Source organism: Ambystoma mexicanum, chromosome 11 (assembly GCF_040938575.1).
Source record: "Ambystoma mexicanum isolate Mex_15411 chromosome 11, UKY_AmexF1_1, whole genome shotgun sequence".
In the NCBI taxonomy this organism is placed as follows: domain Eukaryota; kingdom Metazoa; phylum Chordata; class Amphibia; order Caudata; family Ambystomatidae; genus Ambystoma; species Ambystoma mexicanum.
Window position 1 is genome coordinate 1,166,997,486 of NC_090934.1, and position 27,814 is coordinate 1,167,025,299.

The 27,814-nt window shown below is 46.4% G+C and overlaps 1 protein-coding gene across 11 annotated transcripts in view; it reads right to left on the reverse strand.

Moving 5' to 3' along the window:
- Positions 1-27,814, reverse strand: part of TLN2 (talin 2) — a 7,472,684-nt gene that overhangs the window by 3,429,259 nt on the left and 4,015,611 nt on the right. For all 11 annotated transcript variants that reach the window (XM_069624483.1, XM_069624482.1, XM_069624486.1 and 8 more), the window contains one exon: positions 2,903-3,022. In XM_069624483.1, the coding sequence (XP_069480584.1) occupies positions 2,903-3,022 (120 nt within the window). The remainder of the gene's footprint in view (positions 1-2,902; positions 3,023-27,814) is intronic.

Here is a 27,814-nt window from a genome sequence, read left to right on the forward strand (position 1 = left end):
ATTCGACTTGTCTTTGTGTGCCAGATTCGTTTCACCAGTAAGCTTTTGTATGTTCACTGCCTGCGGCTCTACAGCCACTTCCAGTTTAGGCCGTGAATGCTAGCCGAGTGAGGCGTTGTATTCCTGGGAAGACCTCTGTGTGGGGCTCGTATATTGATAGGATTGTTTGGAAGCCTCTACTTCGCAGAGATAATGGCGGTGTATCTTGGTCCCACTTCTGCAGAAAATAAATGTGCCATTCACTGCGGTGCTGCGTCAAGATTTATGTTGCGAGGTAGCTGGGTTTAGGGGGTCTCAGCCCACGTTTTGTGGCTGGTGTAGTTGTTTAGGAGGTCCGACCGTGTCACTCGATCAGTCCACCGTCCCAGGCAATTCTTCTTCAGCTAGTAATATCAACCAGCCACTCCCTCTTTTTGTTCCTGAGTGATCTGAGCACTGACCGAGTGGCAGTCCGCCTAGTTGCTGTTATGTTTTGTCAATAGCCCTTCTTGCAGGGTCGCGCCGGCATCAGTGATCAGTCCCCAACTCTAATTTTGTCTAGCTTCGCAAGGTCTGTGCTGCTCAGCTGTTCTAAGGGCCAATGGTGTTCCTTATGGTGGGCTTATATCTAAATTGTTTCCCTCAGTGCTCGCACAGGTTACACTAGTGATTGGTGCAATGACTGCCTTCTCATTTCGCAACGGTCGAGTGCTTTACGTCCCCTCCCAGGGAACATAGGGTTCATACGATCAGTATTGTGTGGATCGTGCTTGTATATTTATATTAGGCGCTCTGATCAGGTTATGGAGCTGTCAGTGCCTGGAGCTGCTGGCTCTGGTGGAGACTGGAGTCAGCGAGGTTCCATGGGGCATGCACGTTCTCCTAGTTTATCAGCGCTTCTAGTTATAGTCTGTCTGGGGCCCCCCGGCCCGACACCATCCACATTGCCTGGGCTGATACATTATCTCTGTGCAGGCGCCGGTGTGTTGAAGGGTAGCCTCGTCTTCAACTCTGCTGGGCTCTCGTATCAGTGGCGCTCTATCCCTCTCTAGGGGCAGGTCGTTTAGCCACATTCACCTTCTCAGCTTAATGCAGAACAATGTTGCTCCCACACAGGATCTCTCAGAGGATGGCAACAGTCCACGATGATGGGCAGGCAAGTCCCGATTCACGGCACCTTGCTCTGTTCCGGACAGCCGAGTTGACTGTCCCGGCTGAGGGAGTGGTTGTCACTGCCAGAGGGGCTTCAGTCCGCTCCTCGTCCCTCCATGCACTTTTCGCGGCACTTGAGGCTATCGGGTTCCAAGGATCTGCGACAGTCAGCCACAACTCTGTTTAGAGATGGTCTCAGGGTTGTATATTTAAATGCACTGTGCACAGGGCTGTTATCTCCAGGTGTCAGTAGGTTTAGTGTTGGATTAGGCACAATTAAGGATTAATAAATTCAAGGATTTCAAATGGGATCAGAGATACTCGATCAGGTGGCCATTTCCTATGGCTGCTCAACAGTGCCCCGCCATTTGCTTTTGACCAGCAAGAAACTTGAGTTGACTGATACTTTGTGGGTTTCGATTGTTTTCTCAGGATCTGGCCAGAGGCCATGCGTGTTGAATTGGTAGTCATTTATATTACAGTGTTCTGAAGACGCCAGCAAGTCGGGGTGGGTGAGATGGTTATCGCCAGTTCACAGAGAACCTGTTTAAACTTCCCCTCCTCATATTGTTTGAAGTACTTTTGCAAACCATGTACCATTACTTCCAGGGTTAGGAGTTCTCAAGCCAGCTGGGACTTGTAATGAATCATGTTTGTATGTGAGTATGTAACTATGTGACGATGTCACAACCTACCATGGACGAATCTTAAAAGAGGGTGTGTTGTACACATGAGCTGAAGATGATAGTTAAAATAATCGTGACCAATGAGAACGGGGCAATTGGAGAAAGTTTAGATTCCTTTTGTATAGGTTAAACCAATCACATGTGGAGAGCGGTTTGTAATAAATATATGGGAATGTTTGTATTGTCTCAAAAATGTATATAATGTGTCAATTTGTAGGTTTCGGAGACACTCAGGTTAGTTTGACTCTACAGCGTCATCTTGCTCCTCCCGGCCAATTGTACAATAAACTTGCTTTACATACAAACGTGCACTCTTTTCTTAAGTGGTGGGCCTGCTTTGGGTAAAGGTGATTAGAGGCTCATCCGCACAATATTAACAGCAAAGGGTTGAGGTAAGGCACACAAGGCATGCAAGACATCCGAGGGACAGAGGAAGAATGTGAGGGGGAGTAGAAGGAGTAGAGGGTGGGTGGAATTGGGATTAACAGAATAGAAAAAGGAGAGGAAGAAACATCAGAGAGGGAGAGGAGTAAGTGGATGTGATCGGAAGTAGACCAAGTTGGGCAGCATGTCTGAAAGGCACATCCTAAAACCCCTTTAGTCAACTACCCCCACTGATACTGTAGGGTCTAGGAAGTCCCTGAGGGAGTTTTGGTAAATCATGCATTGGCTTTTAGGTGGATCCACACAGATAAGTTAGAACATTTCCAGAAGGTGGGGGGGGTCAATATTCTGTATATACTAACATGGGAGACATACTTAAGCCATCTCTGACATCAGGCATAAAAAACGGGGTTCACAAATGTGTTCATCAAACCCCATTCATTGCACAATAAAAGGGAGTCAGGTTTTTAATTTTATTGCAAATTACATTAGCATTATTTTACATGTAATGGCAACAGCTGAAACAACCTGTCTGAAATTAGCACTACTTTTGATGAGATAAAAAATGAAAGCATCTACCTCAGACTTCTTTAATAAATTACCTATATGTTGGCCATCTCATCTCATCATGAGAGGCCTGACTCCATATTCTATAGTTGTAGGCAGAGAAAATGTATATTTAGTAGTTTCACGTAACTGACCTCCACTGGTTCTGCCATCGCTGCTGCCATCCAACCTTGAACAGCCAAATTGCTGTAATCACTGGTTACCAATGAGGCTAGCCCTCCCAACTCCTCTGGATTTGTAAACGACTTGCTCATCTGAAAAATAATGAACACGATGCTTCAGGTAATAAAACAGAAAAAGAAATTACATTACACTCATCAGGAATTGTTGCGAAGGCATGCATGGGCATATGTTCCTAACATTTTATGATTTCACTGCAATCCCATTTGTGTTTCAATATCATTTGCTCCACTTAGGTAATGAAGAATGTCCTGCTTCTCAACACATTTCTAGCATTCTTGGAAATATTGCCACACAGAGGAACAGTTCAGTCCTGTACAAAGAGCAGATTGGCCAGTAGACTGAACTGCCTGACTTCTCCCTATTGCCACTTGTTAAGCATACTAAGAAATTGGAACTCAGGACATTGGTTGGAAGAGCAAACTACGTACCCCTTGTAATGCTCTTTCTGATGGCTTCTTCTCCCACTGGCTCCTCCTCTGAGATATATCATAGGCGGTGATAGCTACTATCCGAAAAACCTAACAGCAGGGGGCAGGTATGACTCTTCTTGACTATACACTCACCTTCTGAAGTGGTGGCATCCAGCTCATATTTAGAGTACACCACATTCATTGGCCTCAATTTCCCCTTTTCCCCTCATGCTCAGCAGCTGAAGGATTAGCAATCATAAAGCAAAACGTACCACCTCCTCACCGGAAGTGTCACAAAGTGGTGTCTATGTGGGGGTCAGTCGGGAGGGTCATAAGTAATCTGTGGGAGGAGAATCCATCAAACATAACACTATAAGTGGTAATTTGTTCTTCAAATATATTACATCCTCCCACAAAGTCCTCAGCTTAGATACGCTCACATAGCAGAAAGATCAAACTGAAGGATGGTAGAAAGCATAGATTAACCCATTCATAGAAGGACATTCTGCAGGAATGCTCTTACAAAGTGAGTGTTCCAAGGGGCAACAGAGTCCAGGCAGTAATGTTTTGTGAAAGTATGATGGATACCCACGAAGCCGCTGGGCAGGTGTCCAAGGCCAGAATCCTCTTTGTAAGGCAGGGATGGTCGTAACCCCTCCCACCGATAAAGTAGGCCTTAAAGTATGACATAGTGTTCTTTCCTGTCAATTTGTAACACCCTGTGATGCAGAGAAGAACATTACTTGGGAATGTTCTTTCTGATGGATGTGCCTCACATGTATTCCTCATCTATATCCATCTCCCAGCTTAACTGTTCTTTTGAAACGTTTCTGTCACTAGGAGGTGCGGCTCAGCTCAATATCTCTTATGCACCCTGCACGGGACATAATTCAGGGCCCAGTATATATCAAGGTGCCACGCCCCATGGACTCAGTTCCGCCTTTCCCCCAGAGCAGTCTGCTGCTTACAGACCGTAGAACAAGAATGTATACTTCCTATTCATCAAGTGGGGCAGGTTGGTGGGGGGGTGATGAGCAATCCATGGGAGGAACATCCATCACAAAGAACATTACAGAGAGTAAAGTAATATGTTTATCACATGGATTCCTTCCTGCCACGGATTCCTCATCGATGAAAGACTCTCTTAGCACTGCGTGAACCTGAAGGATGGAGGAGAGCAAGATGACACCACCTAAACCAAAAATCTTTGGAGGACAGCCCACCCAAAGTGAATGTCCGGAACTAAAAGGGAATCCAAGCAATAATGTTAGTTAGACATGTGCACAGGGACCCACAAAGCGACCTAGCACATTTTCAGGAAAGGGACCCACCTCTGCAGGGCAGAGATGGTGGCCAGCGGTCTGGTAGAATGAGCCCTGAGACCCTCAATCACATCTTTCCTAGCCAGATCATAGCATTCAGAGATGATGAGAATGATCCACATAGACAGGGTCGGTTTTGTCACAGCCCTACCAGTACGGGCACCAGCACAACCAACAAAGAGCTAGTCATTTTCCATGACGTCCCTTGTCAGGGCAAAGTAGAAGCTGACAGCCCACATCGGGTCCTGCCAATTTAATTGCTCCACTCCCTTGGAAGGATGAGGCGGAGTAAAAACAAAGGAAGATGGATCTTTTGAGAGAGATGGAAGTCTAGGGCAACCTTCAGTAGAAAGGAAGATCGCACTCTCAGTATCACCTTAGAGGGAGATTTAACAGACAACGCCTGGAGCACACATGTGTTATGAATTACCCTTGATGATCAGGACCACAGTAACGTCCCAGAAAACCCTCCAATTTTATATTATTTTATTTATTGTTTATTTATATAGCGCTAATACACAGGTGAAGTGCTTCAAAGCGCTCCAACGTGGGAAGGGAACAAGGGAATACAGTAATCATTCTTAGACCTTGAAGATTCTGAATGATCTAAACAGAAAAACTAGCATACTAGACCTGACAACCTTTCTCCTAGTGCAAGTGCATGAAGTGGTACAGTTGAGACCAATCTCGGGAGGGTGTGATGGAAGACGGTGGGGGGAACAGGACAGACCACCTAACTGGTCCTAGTACTTTAAGGTCATGCATGAGTACAGACGGAGGTGCAGATACAGGGGAGGGTAGGGGGGGACAAAGAGTTCGGTCCAGCAGGGCGCTGGGTTAAGCGCAGAGAGGTTGCCCGGCTAAAGGAGCGTAAGCTGAAAGTGCAGTAATATTGAACAAAGTGCAGCTGCCCAGAGGCAAATGCAAAAGACTGGTGGAGCATGAAACCTGTAGTATAATTTAGCGTGTTTTGGAGTGCAGCGCCACTGCATGAGATCACATTATTACTGTGATGTGGTACAGCAAGCCATGTGTTGCCAGGGTAACATATGGACATGTATATGAAGACAGGCTATCTATTTTAAAAGCACACCATTTTTTTTTCTCAATACCTATTTAAAAGCACACCATTTTTTTTCTCAGTTGAAATGCCTCACCTACAGGCGACACATTAGATACTTGATTAATTAACTTAACTAACAAAAACTAACACGATTCTAACTCCTTAACATTATAATGTGTTCTTCATGTGCAAAATGAGGCAGGCTGAGATTCATTTTAAACGTGCAATTTTTCACTGTCTTTGCAGGAAACAAAATCTGAATGCCAGGAAATCAGTTAGATGCAGTTGCTTTCTGTAAAAGTGAGCTATTGTTGAGGAAGGAGGAGGCAAATCTATGAATTTTGATTGGTGCTACGTAAACTTAGGGGAGGTAACAGATGTTTTTTGGAGTGTCTCTGACAGAATTACAAGGAGAAGACATTTTGTGGAGTTGCAGTGAGGTCACTTGGCTGGGCTGCTGGGAGGGGTCGTCCCAGTTGCATTGCTGACCTTCAGTGACAGGTTTCCTAGTCACTTGGCACCTGCTTGAGAACTCTGTGTTCTCGCTGTGCACTTCAAACTTCAAACACAAAGAAAACCCTGGGCTCATTCATCAAAGGCGACTGGCCAAGGGAGATCATGTGTGGGAGAGCTACAAATAGCTGTTAAATATACAAATGGAGTGAGATTATTGTGACTGCCGGACGAATGACAGGCAGGCAGGGTAGCGATAGGGAATTCTCCTGTGTTTAACTGCCACGTGATTATGTTATAAGGCAAATGATGTAATCTTTCTTTTTCTTGTTGCAAACATGAAATGAAATTTGTGGTGTTATTGCATTTGTTTCTCTTATGTTTATTTCAGAGAGGATTGTCTCACAAGAATAGTAATGTGTCATTTTGAAATGAAATTGTGATAACACACAGTCTGCCTAAGAGTGTTCTTGCCTCTGTTTTTCATTTGATTCCTCTAAAAAAAATACTCTGCAAGAGAGGGAATGATGTTTAATGTGCCAAGTTTCCTATACAGATGAAGCAATGTCATGAGCCATTATAAATAGTTGTGCACGTGATTCCACTCAGGGTATGTGTGTGTGGCTTCTGAGTGGAATATAATGCAATAGTCTGCTGAACGTATATGAATCAGCAGAGAGAGGCCTATGGAAACATAGTCTCACTAATGTAAATAAATTAGTGATAATACCACATGTTATTGTGAATACTCTATGGAAACATAGTCTCACTAATGTAAATAAATTAGTAATAATACCACATGTTATTGGGAATAATTTATTGAAACATAGCTCACTGGTGTAGATAAATCAGTGATAACAGCCATAGGTGGCACGCCATATGAAAATGTGCTGTTTCTGAATAACGTAGAACTCCAAGGCCTCTAGAGATCACAAGAACAGTCTAAACAAAAGAAGGGGGTGTTGTATGTTGGGGCCACAAATAAAATAAATAAATTATGCTCACCAAAATACCACCAACAAAATGTATTCCACTATAAAGCCAAACCCAATCTGAATGCAAGGAATAGTCATTGTCAAATTACCATTGTTTTTGGCGGTAGGAAAATACCGCCAAGCCCCAAATTTATACAAAATACCCTACATATTTATGGTGCATTGCAGGCCGGGAAAGTGATCATAGAGCACCTACTGGGCGTGGCAAGTGTGCCTCACACTGCCATCTGTACATTAAAGGGAACCCATTTCATAATAACAGTGTGTCACTAAAAACGAATTTCAGAATGTCTCAAATGGAAGCCACATTCTCAGAACTAGTGCAATATTTAGAGGGAAAGTTATATGCACATGGGACGTGGTCATCGAACAGTGCCTCAGAATGGCATGACCGCATTCATGGTGAGGTGCAGAAAGAAAAACTAGACAATATTTTTGCAGAAGGCAGCATAATTCAGGTCTGCCTTCTAAGGTTGTTGAATGCAGCTGATAAACATGCAGAGAAAGGTTATCTGATACGGCTATGTGCCAAGATCTGGTTTATTTTGAATAGGTTCCTGCGAATGCAAGAAAATGACACGAAGCTGATTAACAGGTTAAAGACTGACTTAGATGGGGCAAGTAAGAAAGAGGAAATGTTAAGAGCAGAATTAGAAGGATGTCAGAAAGACATGCAGTTAAAATGCTGAGATTTTGATATTCAGTTGTCCAAAAGCAAGAAACAGTTTGAGGACAGTGAACAGGAATTGGTACAATTAAAGGCATTGGTGGACCACATTAGACATTGTGAATACTCTATGGAAACATAGTCTCACTAATGTAAATAAATTAATGATAATACCACATGTTATTGTGAATAATTTATGGAAACATAGCTCACTGGTGTAGATAAATCAGTGATAACAACCATAGGTGGCACTTCATATGAAAACGTGGTGTTTCTGAATAATGTAGAAGTCCAAGGTCTCTAGAGATCACAAGAACAGTCTAAACAAAAGAAGGGGGTGTTGTATGTTGGGGCCACAAATAAAACAAAGAAATTATGCTCACCAAGATACCACCAACAAAATGTATTCCACTATAAGGCCAAACCCAATCTGAATGCAAGGAATAGTCATTGTCAAATTACCATTGTTTTTGGCTGTAAGAAAATACTGCCAAGCCCCAAATTTATACAAAATACCCTACAGTCCTGTAGGCTCTGGAGGTGAACCAGGCAACCAGTCATCAAAAACTGAACAGAGTTAGGGAGGAGAAGGAGGGTGGAGTGAAAAGAAAGGAGGTTAGCAGGGGAGAGGGAGAGAGAAGGAGGAAGAGAAAGGGAAGGCCTTGAGGAGTTTCTGGAACTTAAGGTGCTACGGCTCAAGACGGGGAGAAGCAGGGAGGCTGTTCCAGATGGAAGTACCTGCAGAGGATAAATATCTATCCCCAAATCTCTGTTTATGAAAACGGCTCACCTGCAGAGAGTTGGAGGAGGATGAGCGGAGGACTCTAGAGGGAGAGTATTTAGGAAGAGAGCGTTGTAAATAGTGTGGGCCCTGGACCCAGAAAGCCTTGTGGATTATGCAGAGGGCTTGAACTTGATACTTGCAGCCACAGGGAGCCAGTGGAGGGATTGCAGCGCCAGAGAGATGCGGGCCCAGGGCTTGAGGACAAGGATAAGTCTCACGGTTCTGTTCTGGATGAGTTGTAGAGGACGGAGAGTAGAAGTAGGAAGATTGAGAAAGAGGTGGTTGCAATAGTCCAGCCTAGAGAGAACCAGAGCTCTCAATGTGATGAGCCTCTGGGGGAAAGCAAGAACAGGTAGAATACCTCTCAGGAGGTGCAGTTGGTAGTTGGACTATTTGGAGATGTCAGAGATGTGAGAAGAGAAGAGAGTGGAGTCGAAGATGACCCCAAGATTTTTTGCCTCATTGGTAGGTGAGGGCGTAGGGCCAAGGGAGGCAGGCCAGTGAGAAAGTGGGAAAGCAGGAGCAGGGGTCCCAATGAGGATGATCTCTGTCTAGGATAGACAGTCAGAGATGGTCGAGGAGGAGGCCGAGGGTAGCCTGAAAGAGAGTTGCAAGTTATCTGCCTAACACTGAAAGGGGGCTATGTAGATACTGAAGAAACAGGGGGAAAGGTTAGATCCCTGGGGGGGGGACCACAAGTAGAGAGAGTGGTAGGGGAGAGAAAGGGCCCGAGTTCCACCTCGAAGGGCCGGTCAGAGAGAAAGTGAGCCACGTCAGGGCCTGACCAGTGATGCCCAGGGTATCACAGAGACGGGTGATCAGGATGTTGTGGTTTACCGTATCGAAAGCAGAAGAGAGGTCAAGAAGAATGAGGACAGAGGGAGAGTTGGAGTCAAGATTTGAGAGAAGATCTTCACAGGTGTTCAGAAGAGCAGTTTCCGTGCCTCTGGATGCTATAAGGCCAGACTGATGGTCATGGTGACAACCAAGAGATTCAGTATGGAGGGAAAGTTGATTGATAGACAGCTTCTCCAGGAGTTTCCCCAAGAAAGGAGTGATGGAGATCGGGTTATAATTTTCCGGACTGGTCGGCGGAGGGTTTTTTGAGCACAGGGTGCACAAGAGAGTGCTTGAGAGGAGAGTGGAAGACTCCCGTGTTGAAAGAGAGGTTCCAGAGGTCGGCCAAGGCTGGAGCGAGAGTGTCAATATTGTCCTTGATGGTTTTGGAGGGGCAGGGTCCACCGGTTTGGAGGAGGCTTTCATAGACCAGACTTGTCTAGAGACCTCATCTGGTGTGACAGGGGAGAGGGAGAAGAGAAGAGAGGGAAGGGTGGGGGCGGCCGAGGGGGACCCAAAGATGTTAATGCGGGGGGGGGCAGAAGAGAGAGGGGACAGGATATCTTGTGTTTTGATGGTGAAGTGTGCAGTGAGTGCCGAGCAAAGGGCATGGGTGGGCGTAGGAGAGGATGCAGCTGCGGTAGGATTGGCCAGTTCCTTGCAGACTTTGAAGAATTCTGCTGTGTAGTTAGCCGCTGCAGAGATGCAGGCTTGAATGTAGACTCTTTTCTATTGCCTTTGAAGAAGGTGCCAGGCCAGTTTGCCAGAGGGTGCACCTGAAAAATCCCCATTTCCGTTCTGCTGCTCGGCACTTGCGTTTAAGGGCAGCCAGATCGGAGTCATACCAAGAGTTGCACTTTTTGGCAGGCTTCAGTCGGACCTTCATGACAGGGGCAATCGGAGTCATACCAAGAGTTGCACTTTTTGGCAGGCTTCAGTCGGACCCTCATGACAGGGGCAAGAATGTCGAGAGTGTTGGAGATGGAACAATAAAAGTTGGAGAGGGCTGTATCAGGGTGGGAGTCAGCCGCAGGAGCAGAAGAAGGAGAGTAGGTGGAGGCAAAGGCAACCGCTGACACTCTTTTCATGGGTCGGATGACCTTGAAGGCAGGAGGTGGTGTAGGGTGTGCTATTGCCAAAGGAGAAGAGAGCTTCAAGTGAGGAGAGAAGAGAATGATCAGTCCATGAGAGTGAAGTAGTGAGAGGAATAGAGAGTGGGATGTCTGTGGTGTTGAGAGCATCCAAGGTGTGGCCAGCACTGTGCGTTGGACCAAAGGGTAGAATGGAGAGAGAAAGGGAGTCCCATAGGTTTCAGGAAGGTCCTGAAGATTGCAGAGAGTCAAGATGGATGCTAAGATCACCCAGAAGGAGGGTTTGGAAAGAGGAGGAGAGGAGAGAAGAGGCAGGGTCAGCCCATTCACAGAAGAAGAGGGTGGACTGGCCCAGGGGCCGCTAGAAGGTGGCCAGGGTAAGAGAGGTGACAGGTGAGAGAGAGAGAGAGAGAGAGAGAGAGAGAGAGAGAGAGAGAGAGAGAGAGAGAGAGCCTGCAGACCAGGCATTCAAAGGAGGAGTAGGCCTGAGTGGGAATAATGGAAACAGGGATCCACTCAATAAAGATCAAGGCTACTCCAGCTTCTGGCCTGTTGGGCCTGGGCATGGAGAGCATCTTGTAACCTTCAGGGAGGAGTGTGCCAAAACTTGTGACAGAGTTGTCCTTAAACCATGTCTTAGTAAGAGCAAGAACATCAAGTTCCAGGAGTTCCAGGAGGAGGCAGATGTCAGAGGATTGCTTGACAGAGGAAGTGCTTACAAGAGGAATTCTAATAAATCCTGTTCCCTCAGTGACCATCATTAAAAATCAGGACCTTAGTCCCAGTAGTGTTCCCCCGAATCTGCACAAGAGGGAGCGAGTACTGGGGAGTCCAATGTCAGAATCCATGATTGCAAGATAAATCAGGGGAAACCCGGATGAATTGGCTACCCCACTCCCAGTTAAGTCAAGCTCCCCATTTCAGGGCTTCCAATTATTATTGGAAAGTGTATTACCAGAAAATCGAAACATTCATCTCAACCATATTAAACTACTGAGATTATTGCACTCGATCGCTTCGTTGAATGTAATTACATGTGGTGACATCAATTAAGTAGATTTTCATAGATGATTATAGAACTGATTGCCAAATTTTATGCAGAAAATCCAAAATTCTTCACGATCTAATGCTGAGTGAACTGCAGTCAATCAGAACACTGGCTTTTGATCTATCTAATTACAACATATATAGGCCCAATACGGGATCACTCGGCACTGTGGGTGGTGACAGCCAGTCCTCAAGGAAGATCATAGTCTCACTTCGTAGAGACCCTGAACATCTACAACTGGCCCACATATCTTGGCACAATTCAATCGCACCAGGCTGGACGGGTCTTGGTTGTCCGTGGCATTGAATGTTGACAGGCCTAGGTTTTCTTCTCAGACATGCGATCAAGTCTCTACAACACCTTTTGTCAGTTGCAAAGGCTTAACTTGGAAGTATAAACATAGGATTACATGCATTACAAAATATGTGGTATATACTGTCACATGTAGTTGTGGTTTGCACTAAATTGGATCCACAATAGGACCCTTAAAACTGCGTATTTTACAACACTACAGGGCGATCAAAACAAAGATCAAACATATTCATTACCCATACATTTTGATGAAAAACACAAGAACAATGTAAAAGAGATGTCCTTTGTTGGGTTGGCACATGTTCCCCAACATCAAAGGATAGGCAATAGAGAACTCAGGGTACGTCAACTAGAGGCTAAATTAATATGCAAATTGGACTCACTAAAACCTGATGGACTCAACATTGATTCTGAAATGTATGTTTTCCTATATGAATAAGATGTAATCAGTAACTGTTTAGAATCAGAATTTTAAGTTACTGAAGAAATTATCCTTGACCAGATATACATGAATTTTTGGATGACTTTTAATACAATACACCTAGAGGTTGACTATCCGGTTTTAATTTGTTTCACACTCAAAAATATGAATTTTGTATATTTGTATATATGCTGGCTTTAACAATAAAAGGTAAACAATAATTGCTGCATCCTAGGATCTCACTAAGTTTTCACAAATTTGATACATAAGATTCAACATGTATAGATGTCATACATCATGTCCCCATACCTGCTAGAGTCCCTACAGCACGCCCAACCATTCCTGCTAGAGTCCCTACAGCACGCCCATCCATTTCCACTTCTGGTTTATATGCAGAACAAGGGCAGCGTGGGGTCCACTGTCCCCATTTGCGGTATGGTACCAATCACTACAGAAGAAGTTATCAAAACCGATTGTACCCATACCTGTATTGGCAGCTTTCCTGTCGCATTGGGTCAGGCAGAGTCAGGCGTCCTGATACCCGGCATTCACAGTCACTTCCGGATCACGTGACAAGAAAGTCCCGCTCACGTGACCGTTCCCTAGGACACGTGACATGGAAACAGCACTCATGTGACAAGGTTCCCGTGGCAACGGGATAAAAGCCGGCTTCTCGCGCTTGCACAGTGCTTCACAGCTGTTCCTTACCAGCACTGTTTGGCACGCTCCATTTCGTCTTGATTCTCTGCATACTTTGACCTCGGACTTCGACCCACGGACTTCCTTCGCCTTCTCCTTCTGTTTTGGCGCATCTCGATTGGATCCCTGGCTGTTCTGACCCACAGACTGTAATACTGGACTTCTTTGCTACTTCCCCTGGATTTGGTATTTGTTTTTCCTCTCATGAACTTACCTGAAATTACAATCAAGTCTGGAACATTCCTCCTGTTTCAAACGCCTCCCGCCCTTGTCTCGCCATGTACCAAGCAACATCCACAGGTGTGCTCAGTGACTGGTACTTCAAGGACACAGCAGTGACCCGCCTCTGCCACTCTTGTGTGGTCACCACTACCATTCACTGAGGGAGCTGCCGCACGCCCCCACGCAAGTGCGCTGAAGGTCCCAGTGTGGTTAGCATTGACCCTACTAGTACACTTCGGTAAGCCATTTTTCTGTTACTATCAGTTCAGTGTCACAGACCGTTACCCGTGATTGTTTGTGCTAATAATTGTTTGCCTCACAGCGGCCTTGGGGTCTTCAGCGTTCCGTGGTTCCGGCATTCCAGTATCTCACACCTTTGGCCTCAAGGATTGCGCAGAGAGTTATATTATGTCTCCCTGTGTGGTACTTGGGGACGGAGGCCTCATTAATCTACACGACAATCAAGTCTTGACAATAAAGCACTGGCACTTTTTATATGTATAGTCATAGGAATTGTTTGAACATTATCAAACAGGCACAAGCTATTTAATTATGTGAATCAGATGAAAGAGCAATTATTGCATGTAACTGCATTGGCAGCGTGAATAACAAGAGATGTGCTTTAGAGTCTATGATGACAATTCAGGAGAAACTGCTGTGATTCTTTGATTGTGTATAGAACTCGCGTCATCTGGGAGCGATTTGGTACATGGATCGAAATTTTTATTTGATTCCATGCAGCCCAGTATGATTTACATATTGCACATTAGTGCAGTTATCTCGCAATAAAATGTTGTTTGAAATTAAGGAGGGGGGGCAGAATGCGTGGCCGTAACTGGCCCATTACACCATGTAAATTTGTGAATATATCATATCCACGATTACTACTTTAGTGTATTTATACATTCCCGGTGGAGGCATTATACCGAAATTTAGCCTGTAAAGATGGCGGAACTCCTAGTTCGCCAGACCATAGAGATCAGGCAAGAGGGATTTAGTAGTCGATAGCAGGTCACATGACCTACATGAAGTGAATGGGCGGAAGCGGTCGCGCATTTGCACACATTTCCTTTAAAACGAACGCGAGACAGCAACAATATGGATAAGAACAAGCCTGATAACACTCTTAACATCTATAATCAGTGAAAAAACTTTGCTACAGGAATGTTATGGTTAAGTTGCGCTACTAAAAACCTATGAAATTCAGTGAAAAAAACTTTGTTAAAGGGATGTTATGGTTCCAAGTAAAATCTGCAAAAAAAACAAAAAAAATGGCTCTTTTCAGAGCCAACCTCAAAGGGGAAATGGGGCACACTATTTAAATTTTAATTCCCCACGCTCAGATTTTTCAATTTGTCTGCAGACACTGCGGTTGTCCGGGGACAGCGCGTATTACATACAGGATTTTTGAGGTTGAGAGGGCTGCTAATGAGACGTAGCACAGCAATGGATTGGTCAATAGGGTTTACTGGGTGTGATGTGTGAGCAGAAAGTTTCTCAGAAAGTCTTTTTCCTGAGAGGAGAGGAGATAGCTATGGCTGTGTGTTTTCAGAAAGCCGATTGTCTGGATTTTGGGAGACTCGTGGATAAATTGGTTGGAGGTGCATGCAGATCGCTGTGGAGTGGCTGCACATCTTGGATTCCATCATGTGGAAGTGCACTGGCATAGAGTGCATGGAATGAAGTGGCTGGATTTGGTACATCTTTGTTCTAGTTTGGTGACACAGTGTAATCCAGACATTATTATTATTATTATTCAGTTTGGAGGGAACAGTTTAGGACATGTCTCTGGAATCTCTTTGCAATTTGCAGTGAAAGAAGGACTTGGGGAAAGTCATGGACATGTTTCCAAAGTCCCGAGTAATTTTTTCTCGTATTGCGCAGAGACAAAAGTGGCTGCGTTCTTCTTCATTTGGTGCACAAATGGAGAAAGCGAGGCGCAATGTCAACAAGGCTGTTTGTGCCTTTTTGAGAGATGTTGGCATGTCCTCTTTTCACAATGAAAATATTATGTTTTGTAGTACACACATTTTTTCTAGAGATGGAGTACAACTGCCACTCATATTTTTCTGCGAAATATACAAAATGCATTGCGACCCTTTTTGGAAATATAGCAATCCATTTTGCAGTAGGTGTTGACCATTTGAAGTTCTCGAAACATAAAAAAAAACACAAAAAGGCTCTTTTCAGAGCCACCACTTCCTCCCAGAGAAAAGTGCAGTGGTTGTTACAGGGTAGCACTGCACAGATTTTAGATGTCCGCGGAGGATATTCTAACGTCTCTGTTGGTATATTATTTTTACTGTCTGTATGGTCTGTTAAAAAAATAAAAATTGTTAAGTACACATAAAGTAATGGTTATTAATTGGCTTATACAGAGAAGTGTAGTGTCTGCCATTAATATCACTGTCTTCACTCATTTCATCCCGAGGAAAATATTCTTCCAACCATTCCAAAGTACTGAACATTTCTGTGTAAAAAAAGAAAAATATTACTTTTAGTGTACCTAATACAGAATGTTTATAAATATATACAATAAATGTAGTGTACTCACTAGATTCTTGCTAAATTTTGCTGTTACTGCTGCGTAGGTGTCCTGTTGATTTTTGCTGTGCAATTTCTGTGAGGTAATTCATACACAGTTTCACTTCTTATTTATTATTCAATGTAATTTATTTATGTGCTGCTTTTTGAATACGTGTTTTTTTGGATGATATAACAATGTAAGATACCCCCTGAGTTTTTGGATAGTGTTGCTGTTGTCTGAGTCCGTCCGTGAACAGGCGCAAGGTCCATGGATATCAGACCCATTAGCGCAGGTAGGGGGTTCAGTATGTTCTGTTATATGTATATAAACTAAGGGCATCGTAGTAGACATTTATCTAATTTACATTATTTATATATCTATAATCAGTGAAAAAACTTTGCTACAGGAATGTTATGGTTAAGTTGCGCTACTAAAAACCTATGAAATTCAGTGAAAAAAACTTTGTTAAAGGGACGTTATGGTTCCAAGTAAAACCGAAAACCCCCTGAAATTCACCAGTTATGGTAAGCTAAGCAACCATAACTCGCACCACCACCGTGCACTGCTAAGACTAACACCTAGGACATCAAAATGACATCATAAATGTCATTAATGACATCACTGATGACATCACATGTGCATGTACTTTTAATGAAAAGTCTGTACAAGGAATTCTTATTGTAATATTAATAAAAAAGTGTCAAGGATCATTGGAATAAATATCATGGGCTACGTAGCATTCTATTATGAAGTGTTTTCCAGTATACTAAGGTACATATGTAGAAACATAGGCATAGTGTGCAGCAGACATAATGGAGGTGCAATATTAATAATCTTGCTATATTAAATACTAAAATTATAAATACTTTCTTATTAGAATTCTGCACACTGTAAACATTTAATAAGTACCTAATAAAACCCACTTACTAAATAATTGCATTATTGCAAACAAAACACGAACAGACAACAACACATACAAATATGAGCATATACAGGGAAAATTAAGTAAACAAAAAAAACAGCAGTATTACCAGACAATCTTCATAACCTAACTGATTATCTGAATGCACAGAAATGATTGCTCTGCTTCAAAGCTACTACTTCCCTATGTATAACTATCACATAATGCAACTGGACCCTAAGGAAAGTAGTGTGAGTACAATGTATACAAATATGAGCATATCCAGGGAAAGTACAGTAATAAAAAAAGCAGAACTATAAGAAAGTGTTCATAACCTTACTGATCATCTTCATACATAGAAAACATTGCTGTCTTCTAAGTCTGTGTTTCCCCTATGTATATGTTTCATATGCTGTGAGTGAACCCCAAGTGAATTACTGTAAGAACATATTTGAAGTATAAGTCTACAAATATAGTACTTTTTGAATTTTTAGTTCCTGACCGTTACTGGCCTAGATATGTCAGTAAAAGAAAAAAGAGGGCGCCAGGCATGTGATGTCATAAGTGATATCATCTTTGATGTCCTGGGTGTTAGTCTTAGCACTGCACGGTGGTGGCGCGAGTTATGGTTGCTTAGATTACCATAACTGGCGAATTTCAAGGTTTTTTCAGTTTTACTTGGAACCATAAAGTCCCTTTAACAAAGTTTTTTCACTGAATTTCATAGGTTTTTTAGTAGCACAACTTAACCATAACGTCCCTTTAACAACATTTTTTTACTCTCTCTCTGCATAAACGATCTGGTCTACTTATGTGTAGTCGTGCTCCCATGATTTCCTGCACCGCACATATATTACATTTTAGCAATAGATAGCTTCTTACTACCCAGCTACCAGGAAATGCTAATGTGTATTTAGGTATAGAAGCACGCTGCATAATTTAAGCTAAGTATCAACCATATGTAGATAGTTTCACATGGTCCACTTCATAGCTATAAATGGTAATTTTCTGTTTGAGCCATCATTTACATGTCTCAAGGTTATTCCTGCCACTGACTCGCATAAATCCTGTTAACCACGTCATATGGATTCTCCTAATTTTGGCCATTGTATCCAAGTGTTCATAGGCTTCGATAGATGCATATGCTTTTACATAACTCACTATGACAGTATTGTTATCTAGCCGTGATAGGTTTTCATACCATATAGTCACTCTGGATGCATGTGGAACTCAAGCCGGATATATTTTACTGATAGATTCTTTGGCATTCTGAATAGTATTCTTAACATCTTAGCTTCAAAGCAATTCAATTCTGATGTTAAATCATGGGCCCACACTTCAAACCCATACATAAGTACTGGAGTAATCTTAGCCGTATATAGCAGTAGGATGGTTTTAAGCGAGATCCCTTTTTGTCGGCCTTCAAAAGCACTCAACGCATATACAATGTTCATACATTTCGTTTTGGTTACATTCCAATGATGTTTCCACTTTAGGGTGTCATCTACGGGTACACCCAGATATTTATATTGTTTTATATATTAAAGGTGTAAAGCGTCATATTTCCATAGATATTTTGGACCTGTACCAGATGTTTTCCCTTGGAAAATCATGATTTTTGACTTACCAATATTCACTTTAAGCCCATTGTCTATAGCAATAGACTTTGCAGGCCAATCTGGGTTTGATCAAATAATAATATATCATCAGCATAACTCAACCAGTTTATTAGCTGCTGACCAATCTTAACAGAGTGTGAGCCAGAGTCCAGAAACGCCTTCGGCAGGTCTGCTAAATAAAGATTAAACAAGGTTGCAGCTAGGATGTAGCCCTGTTTAACGCCCTATCCTGTAGGAAAGGAATCAGAGAGTTTGCCATCCACATTCAAGCATATTCCTGTACTGGTATCTGTCAAGAACCGAGGCTTCCTCCCCCAACTCCTCACCTGATTCTTCTGGGAAGGATTCTTTAGGGTTGGCCTCTGGCTTCTTCTGATCCCTTCTCCTTGAGGGAGTTTTGTCCTTTGGAGTTCGGACCTTCTTATCGTGTAGGTAGGGTCTGGCCCCTCCGGAGGCCACCTTGGCAGAGATGTAACTCTGACCTCGGGGATCCCCAGAAGGCCAGTCCTAATTTCCAGGGAAAAAGCATGAATGCAGAAAAAACCCTGTTTCCGAATGGGCTCAGATGGGGGACAGTCGGTTCCTCTCAATCGACAATGAAGGCGTTGTTTGCTCCACAACAAAAAGGAATGCTGGTTGAATAGATGTCTGATTCCACAATTGTCCAGACTGTAGGGAGTATAAATGGAAGAGAACACCAGAAGTTCTCCAAATTGAATGCTGAGATGAGTGAAGGATTATAAGGAGAAAAGGCAACACCACGTGATAAGTGAGAGAAGATGGAAATAAATGGGATTAGGACAAAAAGAATATCCTGAGCAGGTTGTGAAAGGTGGACTGAAAGGAAATAGAAATGTATACGGATATAGTCCAATAATGCAAGAGAAAAAGGTTCCCAGGGTGTAGTCTGAGCAACAAGGACCCAACAAGTGAAAGGCAAAGGCAACGCCGGTGGAAGTATGGAATACTGGCGCCTACAATTCAAAATGAAATATTAAAGGAAAGGCAGAGTAACAAATGGAACGGGAGCTAAGAAAGACTAACTAAGGGCAAAGGCACAGAACCAGGCGGCGCCGAGACACCGTGAGTAGAAGGAAAAAGAAGATAAGGCGGAGAGCAAAACAGAACAAACAGACAAAAGAGGCACGGGCAGGAAGGAGGAGGGAGACTAAGGTAGGATTCAAGGTGGTCAGTAAGTTCACTGGAGGCACGGAAGGATCCACAGAAGAAACTCCAACACGAACCGAGCGTTGACTAACAGATACAACGCATCGGCTTGTGAGAGGAGCCAGCCTCTTAAAGGTACGGCGGCCATCTTGGGTGAGGACTGGAGCGCGCGCTGATCATAGCCTCCAGCGCTTCCACAATCTCCAGTTCCTGACAGTATCCCTGTGTAACAATATTATGATATTCAACAAACCCACAGGGATTCCCCACGCCATAAACTTAGACCACAACCTGTTACGCATCACTGTATCGAAGGCCATGCTGAAATCTATATACGCACCATATACTGCTGATTTTTTAATCATGTTCACATAGTCAACTGCTGATACTTCTTTTTTTTTGTTTTAAACTTCTTTTTATTCATTTAGCGTGGCAGCAAAAAACAGGCGAACAAAGCCAGGCAAGTACAATATGAATACAAAAATACACAGTATAGGCAAACAAGGGTTACATTGCAAAGGAACACAGCCATTGGGCACTTTTATAACACGAGCAATATGTCAGAAAACTATGATGGGGGCGAGAGCTCGGGTCGGTGGGGGGAGGCAGTTGGAGGAGATGTGGCCGGTGTTGTATTCAGGTCAGACATATAAGAACGGAATCTGAGCCAGATGTTCCTGGGCCTAGAGTGGGTGGGTTGTAGGTGAGACCAGGCTTCCTCGGAGTCTGAGGCCCACGTGACCGCTCTTAGCCATTGGGCGTGCGTGGGAGGCGAGGGGCGAAGCCAGCACAATAGGATGGATCGTACAGCGAGGAGCATGCAGAGACTAGCTAGTTTTTTGGAGTCCCGGGGGAGGCCCGGAAGGTCATGGAAGAGACATACCACCGGGTGGGGCTGATGAGATGGTCGAGCATAGCAGACACCGTCGAGCAGACTGCCTCCCAAAACTGTGAGAGATGGGGACAGGACCAAATCATGTGGATGTAATCGGCAGCATCTATGCCGCACCTAGGGCAACTAGAGGGGTGATCACTGGACATGCGGTGCAATCTGATCGGGGTGTAGTGGAATCTATGTAGGACCTTAAACTGAATCAGTTTGAAGCGGGAGTTGAAGGACACCCGGTGTGTGCGTTCACACAGATGTGCCCAGCACTCATCGGACATTTCGACACCAAGGTCCACCTCCCACGCCCGCCTCAATTTAGTGAATTTCGGAATAGATCTGGACTGCAGCATAGTGTATAGTCTAGATATTTTACCTCTAGTGGGTGAGGGGGAGGTGGGTTCCTCGATGAGGGGGTCGTCCAGTGGCATGGCCGGGAAGGTCGGATAGTTACGCTTGAGGATCCTGCAAAGGGATGAGTATTGGAGCCATATACACTGGCCTCTCCTTAAGGGCAGTGGGAGGTCGGGCCATTCTACAAATATACCCCGATCAAACACATCACACAGCAACTCGTATCCCGCCTCGGCCCAGCGTCGGACCATGGCCGGTGGCCCCCGAGGGACCCCCGGCAGGAAGTTCCAGAGAGGGAGGTTACCATGAGAGGTGTGAGCACTACCGGACAATTTCCATGTTTTTGACAATGCCAGGGATGTGCAGGCGACCGGGCTCTGTGAGTCCAGTGCCAGGGGGGCGGGTTGTATCACCAGTGAGCGAATGTCACGGTCGCTGACCGCAAGTTTCTCGAGTCTAACATGTGGGGGGGGTCCGTCATGTTGAACCAGTGGGATGTATATTGGATTTGGGATACCAGCCAGTATTTAAGAAAATCCGGGGCACCAAAGCCCCCATAAGCCATAGGGGTAGACAAGGTATCCAGTTTGAGGCGGACCGCACCCAAATGCCAGAGGAAGGAATTGGCCATGCGGGTCAGTTCCCGGAAGAAACCCACCCCTGGCCACAGGGGGATGTTGGTAAACTTGTAGAGTAACTGGGGCAACACTACCATTTTCAGTAGACCTATCCTGCCTGCGAGGGATATCAGGAGTTTGCCCCAGAATAGAACCCTAGAGGACAAATGTGTGAGATACTTTTGGTAGTTCTCATTGAAAGTCAGCGCTCGATGGCGCGTTATCTCAATCCCCAGGTAGGTGAAAGTAGACTGGGCCCATGTGAACCCCTGAGTGTCCGGAGGGGGGGGAGTGCATTCTGTAAGAGGGAAGAGTATAGATTTCGAGCAATTCACCTTAAGGCCCGAGATTCGGCCAAAATGTATGATGTCTTCCAGCATTGGGGCTAAGTTGATGGAGGGAGAGCGTATAAACAGCAGAGCATCATCGGCGTATAGGGAAACTACGTCTGCCTGGCCTGCCGTACGGAGTCCTCTATGAGCATGAAATTGGTGGAGCATATCAGCGAAGGGCTCTATTGCTATGGCAAAGATCAAGGGAGAGAAGGGGCATCCCTGTCTCGTCCCCCTGGCGATTCTAAAGAGGGGGGAGCAACGGTCGCCGGTGCAGACCCTAGCCACAGGATCAGAGTAGAGCAATTTAACTCAGGAGAGAAAAGAGGGACCAAATTTACAGCTCTAGAGGACCCGCCACAAATACCTCCACGAAACCGAATCAAACGCTTTTTGCATGTCAAGTGTGGCCGCCACCGCATGTGTCTCGGGGTTTATTCTATTAATTATATTAAAGAGACGCCTAAGGTTCAGAGAGGTAGAGCGACCAGGGATGAAGCCCCCTTGATCCGGATGGATGATGGAAGGCAAGAAGGGAGCCAACCGGAGTGCTAGTGCCTTAGCATATATTTTGACATCGCAATTTATAAGTGAGAGCGGGCGGTACGAACCGCATTGTGAGGAGGGTTTGCCAGATTTAAGTAATACCGTAATTGTGGCTTCACGAAGTGAAGGGGGAAATACACCGGCTTCAACCGATTCCTCCCAGAGACCCATCAGGTGAGGGAACAATAGTGGTTTATAGCGCTTATAAAATTCAGCTGGGATACCATCGGAGCCAGGGGCCCTCCCTGAGGATAAGGAGTCAATCGCATCAGAGAGCTCCTCAAGCGTAAGTGGGGAATCAAGGAACCCCGCAGCTTCCGGAGTGAGAGTCGACAAAGGAAGGGTATCGAGAAAGGAGTCAATCTCCACCGCTGGCACCTCATCAGAGTTGGAATATAGGGTTTCATAGAACGTGAAGAATTCTGTATTGATGTCCTCAGCCATAGAGCCGTCCGATCTCTCAATCCTAAGTATATGCGGGGACCCCATCTCGTGACGAATAAGTCTTGCCAGAAATCGGCCCGGGCGTTCACCCTCCCCGTATTTTCTCGCCATGCCAGGATTATCCAGGAATTTTTGTTCGCGCTCGCCAAGGGATCGGAACGTATCCAACTCAACCCTGATGTCCGCCAGGGCTCCCGGAGTGGAGTGAAGTGAACATTTAGCCTCAAGGATCGATAATTTAGATTCGCTCTCGGCGAGGTCCCTGCGGATCGACCTAAAGACACCGTTCTCCTTCGACAGCGCTATCCCTCTAATGTAGACCTTGAAAGACTCCCACAGAATGGCCTGCGATGTCACCGAGCCTGTGTTTATATCGAAGAACTCCTCGATAGATAGCTCGAGTTCAGAACAAAACTCCGGGTCTAGAAGGGAGAGAGGCTTCAGCCTCCAACGTCGGGTGCGGCCGGGATCTGGTCCCCAGTCTATGGTGATAGTCATGGGAGAGTGGTCAGACAGGGTCCTGGGGAGAATCATTAACTGTATGACATTCTTAACTAGTGCGTTGGAGATCACCCATCTGTCAATACGGGAATAAGAATCGTGGACCGAGGAGTAGAAAGAGTAAACGCGGGAATCCGGGTAAAAGAACCTCCATGCATCAACCATGGCGAGCCGGGGCAGGGATGATAGTGCTGCGTAGGCTGCTCTAGAGAGTTGACGAGGTTTGGACCCCGATCTGTCGAGGGCCACATCGAAGATTGTATTAAAATCCCCCCCCCAGAGGATGGGAACAAGGGGAAAGCCATCGAGAAGGGACGAGACCTGTACATAAAAATCCGGATCATCTATATTGGGACCGTAAATGTTCAGCTGGACGATCTCCTTATTTTGAAGCGTAGCATGAAGCAGTACATATCTGCCTTGAGGGTCTATGTGTGAAGAGATGAGGGTGAACTTGAGACTCTTATGAATGATAGTCATGACCCCACGGCTTTGGGAAGAGAAATCGGTGAAGAATCTGTGGGGACCCCATGATTTAGCAAATCTTATGCATTGTTCTGTGCGGGCATGTGTCTCCTGTAAAAAAAAGGGAACCTTGGATCCATTACGCTCAGCCTGTAGCTGTAGCTGCCTCGTCTTTTTATAATTACCCAGCCCCCGAACATTCCAGCTCATAAAAGTCAGGTCACTCCCAGACATCGATACGGGGGTGAGTATATCAGAAAGAATACCAGTAACCAATGGGCCAATAACAAAGTCCTGCAGAAACAGTCAATGAGTACCACCTCGCGGTCCGTAGTTGCTGCCAACGCCAAGCTTTTTGTAACATAACCCCCAACATGTCCCACCCCCTCCCACATCCCTCCCCCAAACAGAGGGATGACAATCCCAAAACCCCTCAACCAAAACCAAACCAAAGACATCAGCGCCTGGGGGCCTGTGGGCCGGATTGGCCGCGTCTCTCCGGGCCGCAGCAGGTCCAAGTGACGTAAAAGGGTGCCAATAGTAAGAGCTTGCACGTAACTTGGTCGGAGATGTTGCACATGTTGACGTGGCACCTATTCATAACAGTGAACAATCTAAACAGGTTGCAGGGTAGAAACCCAGTGTGACTCCAGCGCAGGAAGGTGGCCGGGCATGGGCCCTCCCCGAACAGGCTGAAGTGTAGCTGCAGGGCCTTGAACAAGGGGGGGATCAGCCTGGGAAATGTTCGTCCAGGAACTTAGAGGCTTCTTCTGGAAGAGTGAAAAAGAACACCTGGTTGGCGTGTTCTATGCGGAGCTTGGCGGGGTAGAGCATGGCGTATTTAATTGAGTGATCACGCAGCCTATGCTTAACCGCCAGGAAGGTCTTGCGTTCACGCTGGACGGCCACTGAGAAGTCCGGATAAAGATGGATCCTCGCGCCATCCAGTAAGAGCTCACCCTTGAGTTTCGCGGCTCTGAGGAGGGCATCGCGGTCCCGAAAATTCAGCACCCGGGCTATGATGGGCCGAGGAGGAGCGCCAGGCTTGGGTTTAGCCGTTAGGGCTGGTGTGCACGCTCTATGGAGAGTTGCGGGGAGAGTTTGGGTGAATCGAGGAGTGTCAGTAGTGTGTGTTCGACGAAGTCCTACATTGATTCATGAACCTCGTTCTCGGGGACGCCAATAATACGGAGGTTATTGCGCCTTGATCGGGATTCCAAATCCTCATTCTTCTTCTCCACGTCAAGGACTCGGTTGGAAAGAGCAGTGACTTCAGAGTGCAGGGCACCCAATGCATCCTCAGCGGAGCCCACCCTCATCTCAACCTCCACCACCCGGCTATCCGTCCTCTCAATATGGGCTTTGATAGAGGATATAGTGCCGTTCATGTCATCTAGTTTGGAGTGAAGTGCGGTGAAGCCCCCCCGAATAAAGTCCATCATGTTTTGAGACTCTGGAGCTGTGGCGGATGATGACGCTGTGGGAGCCTGCTCGGTGGTTTCCTCTGGCGATCTCACCGGCGTCTTCGCAAACATATTGATGGAGCTCTGTTTCCTTGCGGCCCCCTTGGTCATCCTGATGATGTTGAAGTTCCAATGGAGTAAGGGGGGAATACCAGCGGCTCAAGAAAGAGAGGTGTGGGGACCTCGGGCCGTGAGACACACAGGGCAGGATGCAGGGATGATGTGGAGCAGGTAGTTCCCCGGGGGGGGTCAGTGACTGTGGACCCGCATATGTGTGGCCTGTTGCCGCCGACGGAGTCCGCGGGGGTGTTGCCAGCCCAGGGCAGCGCGGGAGGCGCAGTCCGGAGAGTTCAGATGTAGCTCAGAGGCTAAAAGTTGTGGTGTGCGGTGGCTGCCGTGTGAACCGTGATCACGGTGTGGTAGTCCAAGCGTGCCTGCAGGAGGGACAGGGGAAAGCACCAACCGGCCCTGTGTCCCACCGATGGATTGGACAGGCTAAGGCTCAAAAGCAGCAATGTGGGGTGACAGACCCCCCGAGACTTCACAGGCCAGGAGGCCCCTCAAGGTAGGTGAGATGTAGGTGGCTGGCGTGGCCCAGAGCACCCCAAGACAATTCCGGAGCGGGGGGATACCCGGGTGATGCAGCTCCAGGGCAGAGCTGGCTGCGTCGGGTAAGAGTGCCGGCGGCCAAAGTGTGCCTCTATGTTACGGAGGCGGGCACCGCCGGCATACGGGTCGCAGAGCCAGGCGGCACCCCCCCTCCATGCACCACGTACCTTATTGGGCCCGGGGCCCTGCGGTGTATGTCGGCGGGGGGGGCGTGGCACCAGGTGTGATGGGGTGCGCCGCAGCTCGACCCCTCCGCCAAGTATTCTTAAGGGGGGGGACCCCTAGCAGCAGGAAAACAGGATCGTGAACCAGGAAGGGCCGGGCCGCAGCAGCGCCGAGGATGCCCTCCGAGGCGGCGCCGAGTCGTGCCGCAGCAGTATATGCCGCCCCTCCGCGGCTGGAGAAGAACGCCGGATCAGGGCCCTGGAGGAGGCCTCCCCGAGCTGCGAGCCTCGGCAGGGGTGGGTGGGGGCGCGGGGGAGCGCGGCACCAGGTGTGATGGGGTGCGCCACAGCTCGACCCCTCCGCCAAGTGTCCGTGAGGGGGGGACCCCCAGCAGCCAGCAAGCGGGATCCCAAATCAGGAAGAGTCGCGCCGCAGCCACAGCCGTGTATGCCGCCCCTCCGCGGCTGGTGAACGCCGGATCAGGGCTCCGGGAGAGGCCTTCCCGAGGATCGAGGGGGCCCACACCGGAGCGAGTAGTGGCACCGACGAGCAGGGAGGACCGGCGCGTCCCACAACCGGAGCAGGGTACTGGCGCGAAGCCGCCTCGCTGGTGGGGGAGGGGCGGAGAGACGTCGGGATCTTAGGGTTCCCGGCCCCGTTTCGTGTCGGGATTCGGGCCGAGTGAAGCCCGGATCAGCAGCTGTAGAGTCGTGCCCTCTGAAGTCGGGTATCGATGCAGAAAGGTGCCGCAAATCGGATTCTGTGACCTGCCAGCCGCAGAGAGTCACAATCAAGCGGCCATCTTGTTCGGCGCTCAACAGCGCCCCCCAACTGCTGATACTTCTAACAACAGATTATGGGTGCTATTTGAGTTTTGTCTAAAACCAATCTGATTAGGAGGCAAGATCTTACAAGTTGTAATCCATTCAATGGGTTTGATTAAGAGAACTTTGGCAAGCAGTTTGGAGGGGATGTCCAACATATCCAACATCCTGTAGTGGGCAGGATTGGCCCAGCATCCCATCTTGTAGACAGGTAATATATGACTAGCCCTCCATGAGGGGGGGTCGTCCACTCCTTCCTATCTCCACAAAGAGAAGATGCAGGACCTGGGCCCACAGGTCAGGAGATTTTTTCAATTAGGCTGTTACAAGTTCCATGTGGGCCGGAGGCACGTGATTACTTTAATTTGTTAATAATCACTATGATATCAACCGCTGAGGCTTTGCATTCCCAAACTTGCATAGGTATTACCATTGTCACATCGGGAGGGGTCATACTGTTCAGGGTGGTGGTGATACGTGCTCTGCTACACTTTGTATTGGTAGCGCACGTTTCACAGCCCCTCTGATTACCACCCAGACTCCATTTGTATTGCCACTACGAGTATGGAATACCAACTGCTGCCACTTTTCTCTCTCGACAGCAGATGGGTGGATTTTCAACCAACACTAGGCACATTTGTCATTTTTGATGGAAGAGCTTATTTCGCACTCACAATTACTTTCACTCGCCGTGTTCAATATGGTGGGGATCTGATTCCTTAACTGTTTTTTTGCCCTATGTATCTTACTATCACAGCGCCAATTATTTTTATCTGTTGAGTTCCATCGCTCATGGGGACTAGTCTTTTCCTTAATCTTACTTGTAAGAACCCCAAAATCTGCTATAATACTGGAAGACACTCTTACCTCACCATTAACGTGTTGGGCTAGAAGTATTGGCAACAGCTCAATCACTACTCGATTCGCTTTTTCAAGATCCCTGGGATTCCAGTGTATGCGGTTGTTGGTATTATAAATAAAGATGTCACCATAGTATTTACTACAACTGTCAGATCTGTCAATTTAGAGTACAACTCATAGTGGCATGTGGTTGCTTTCCTCTCTTGTCACAATTGCCAAGACTAGCAACATTGCTGCAGCATTCATAAATACATAATC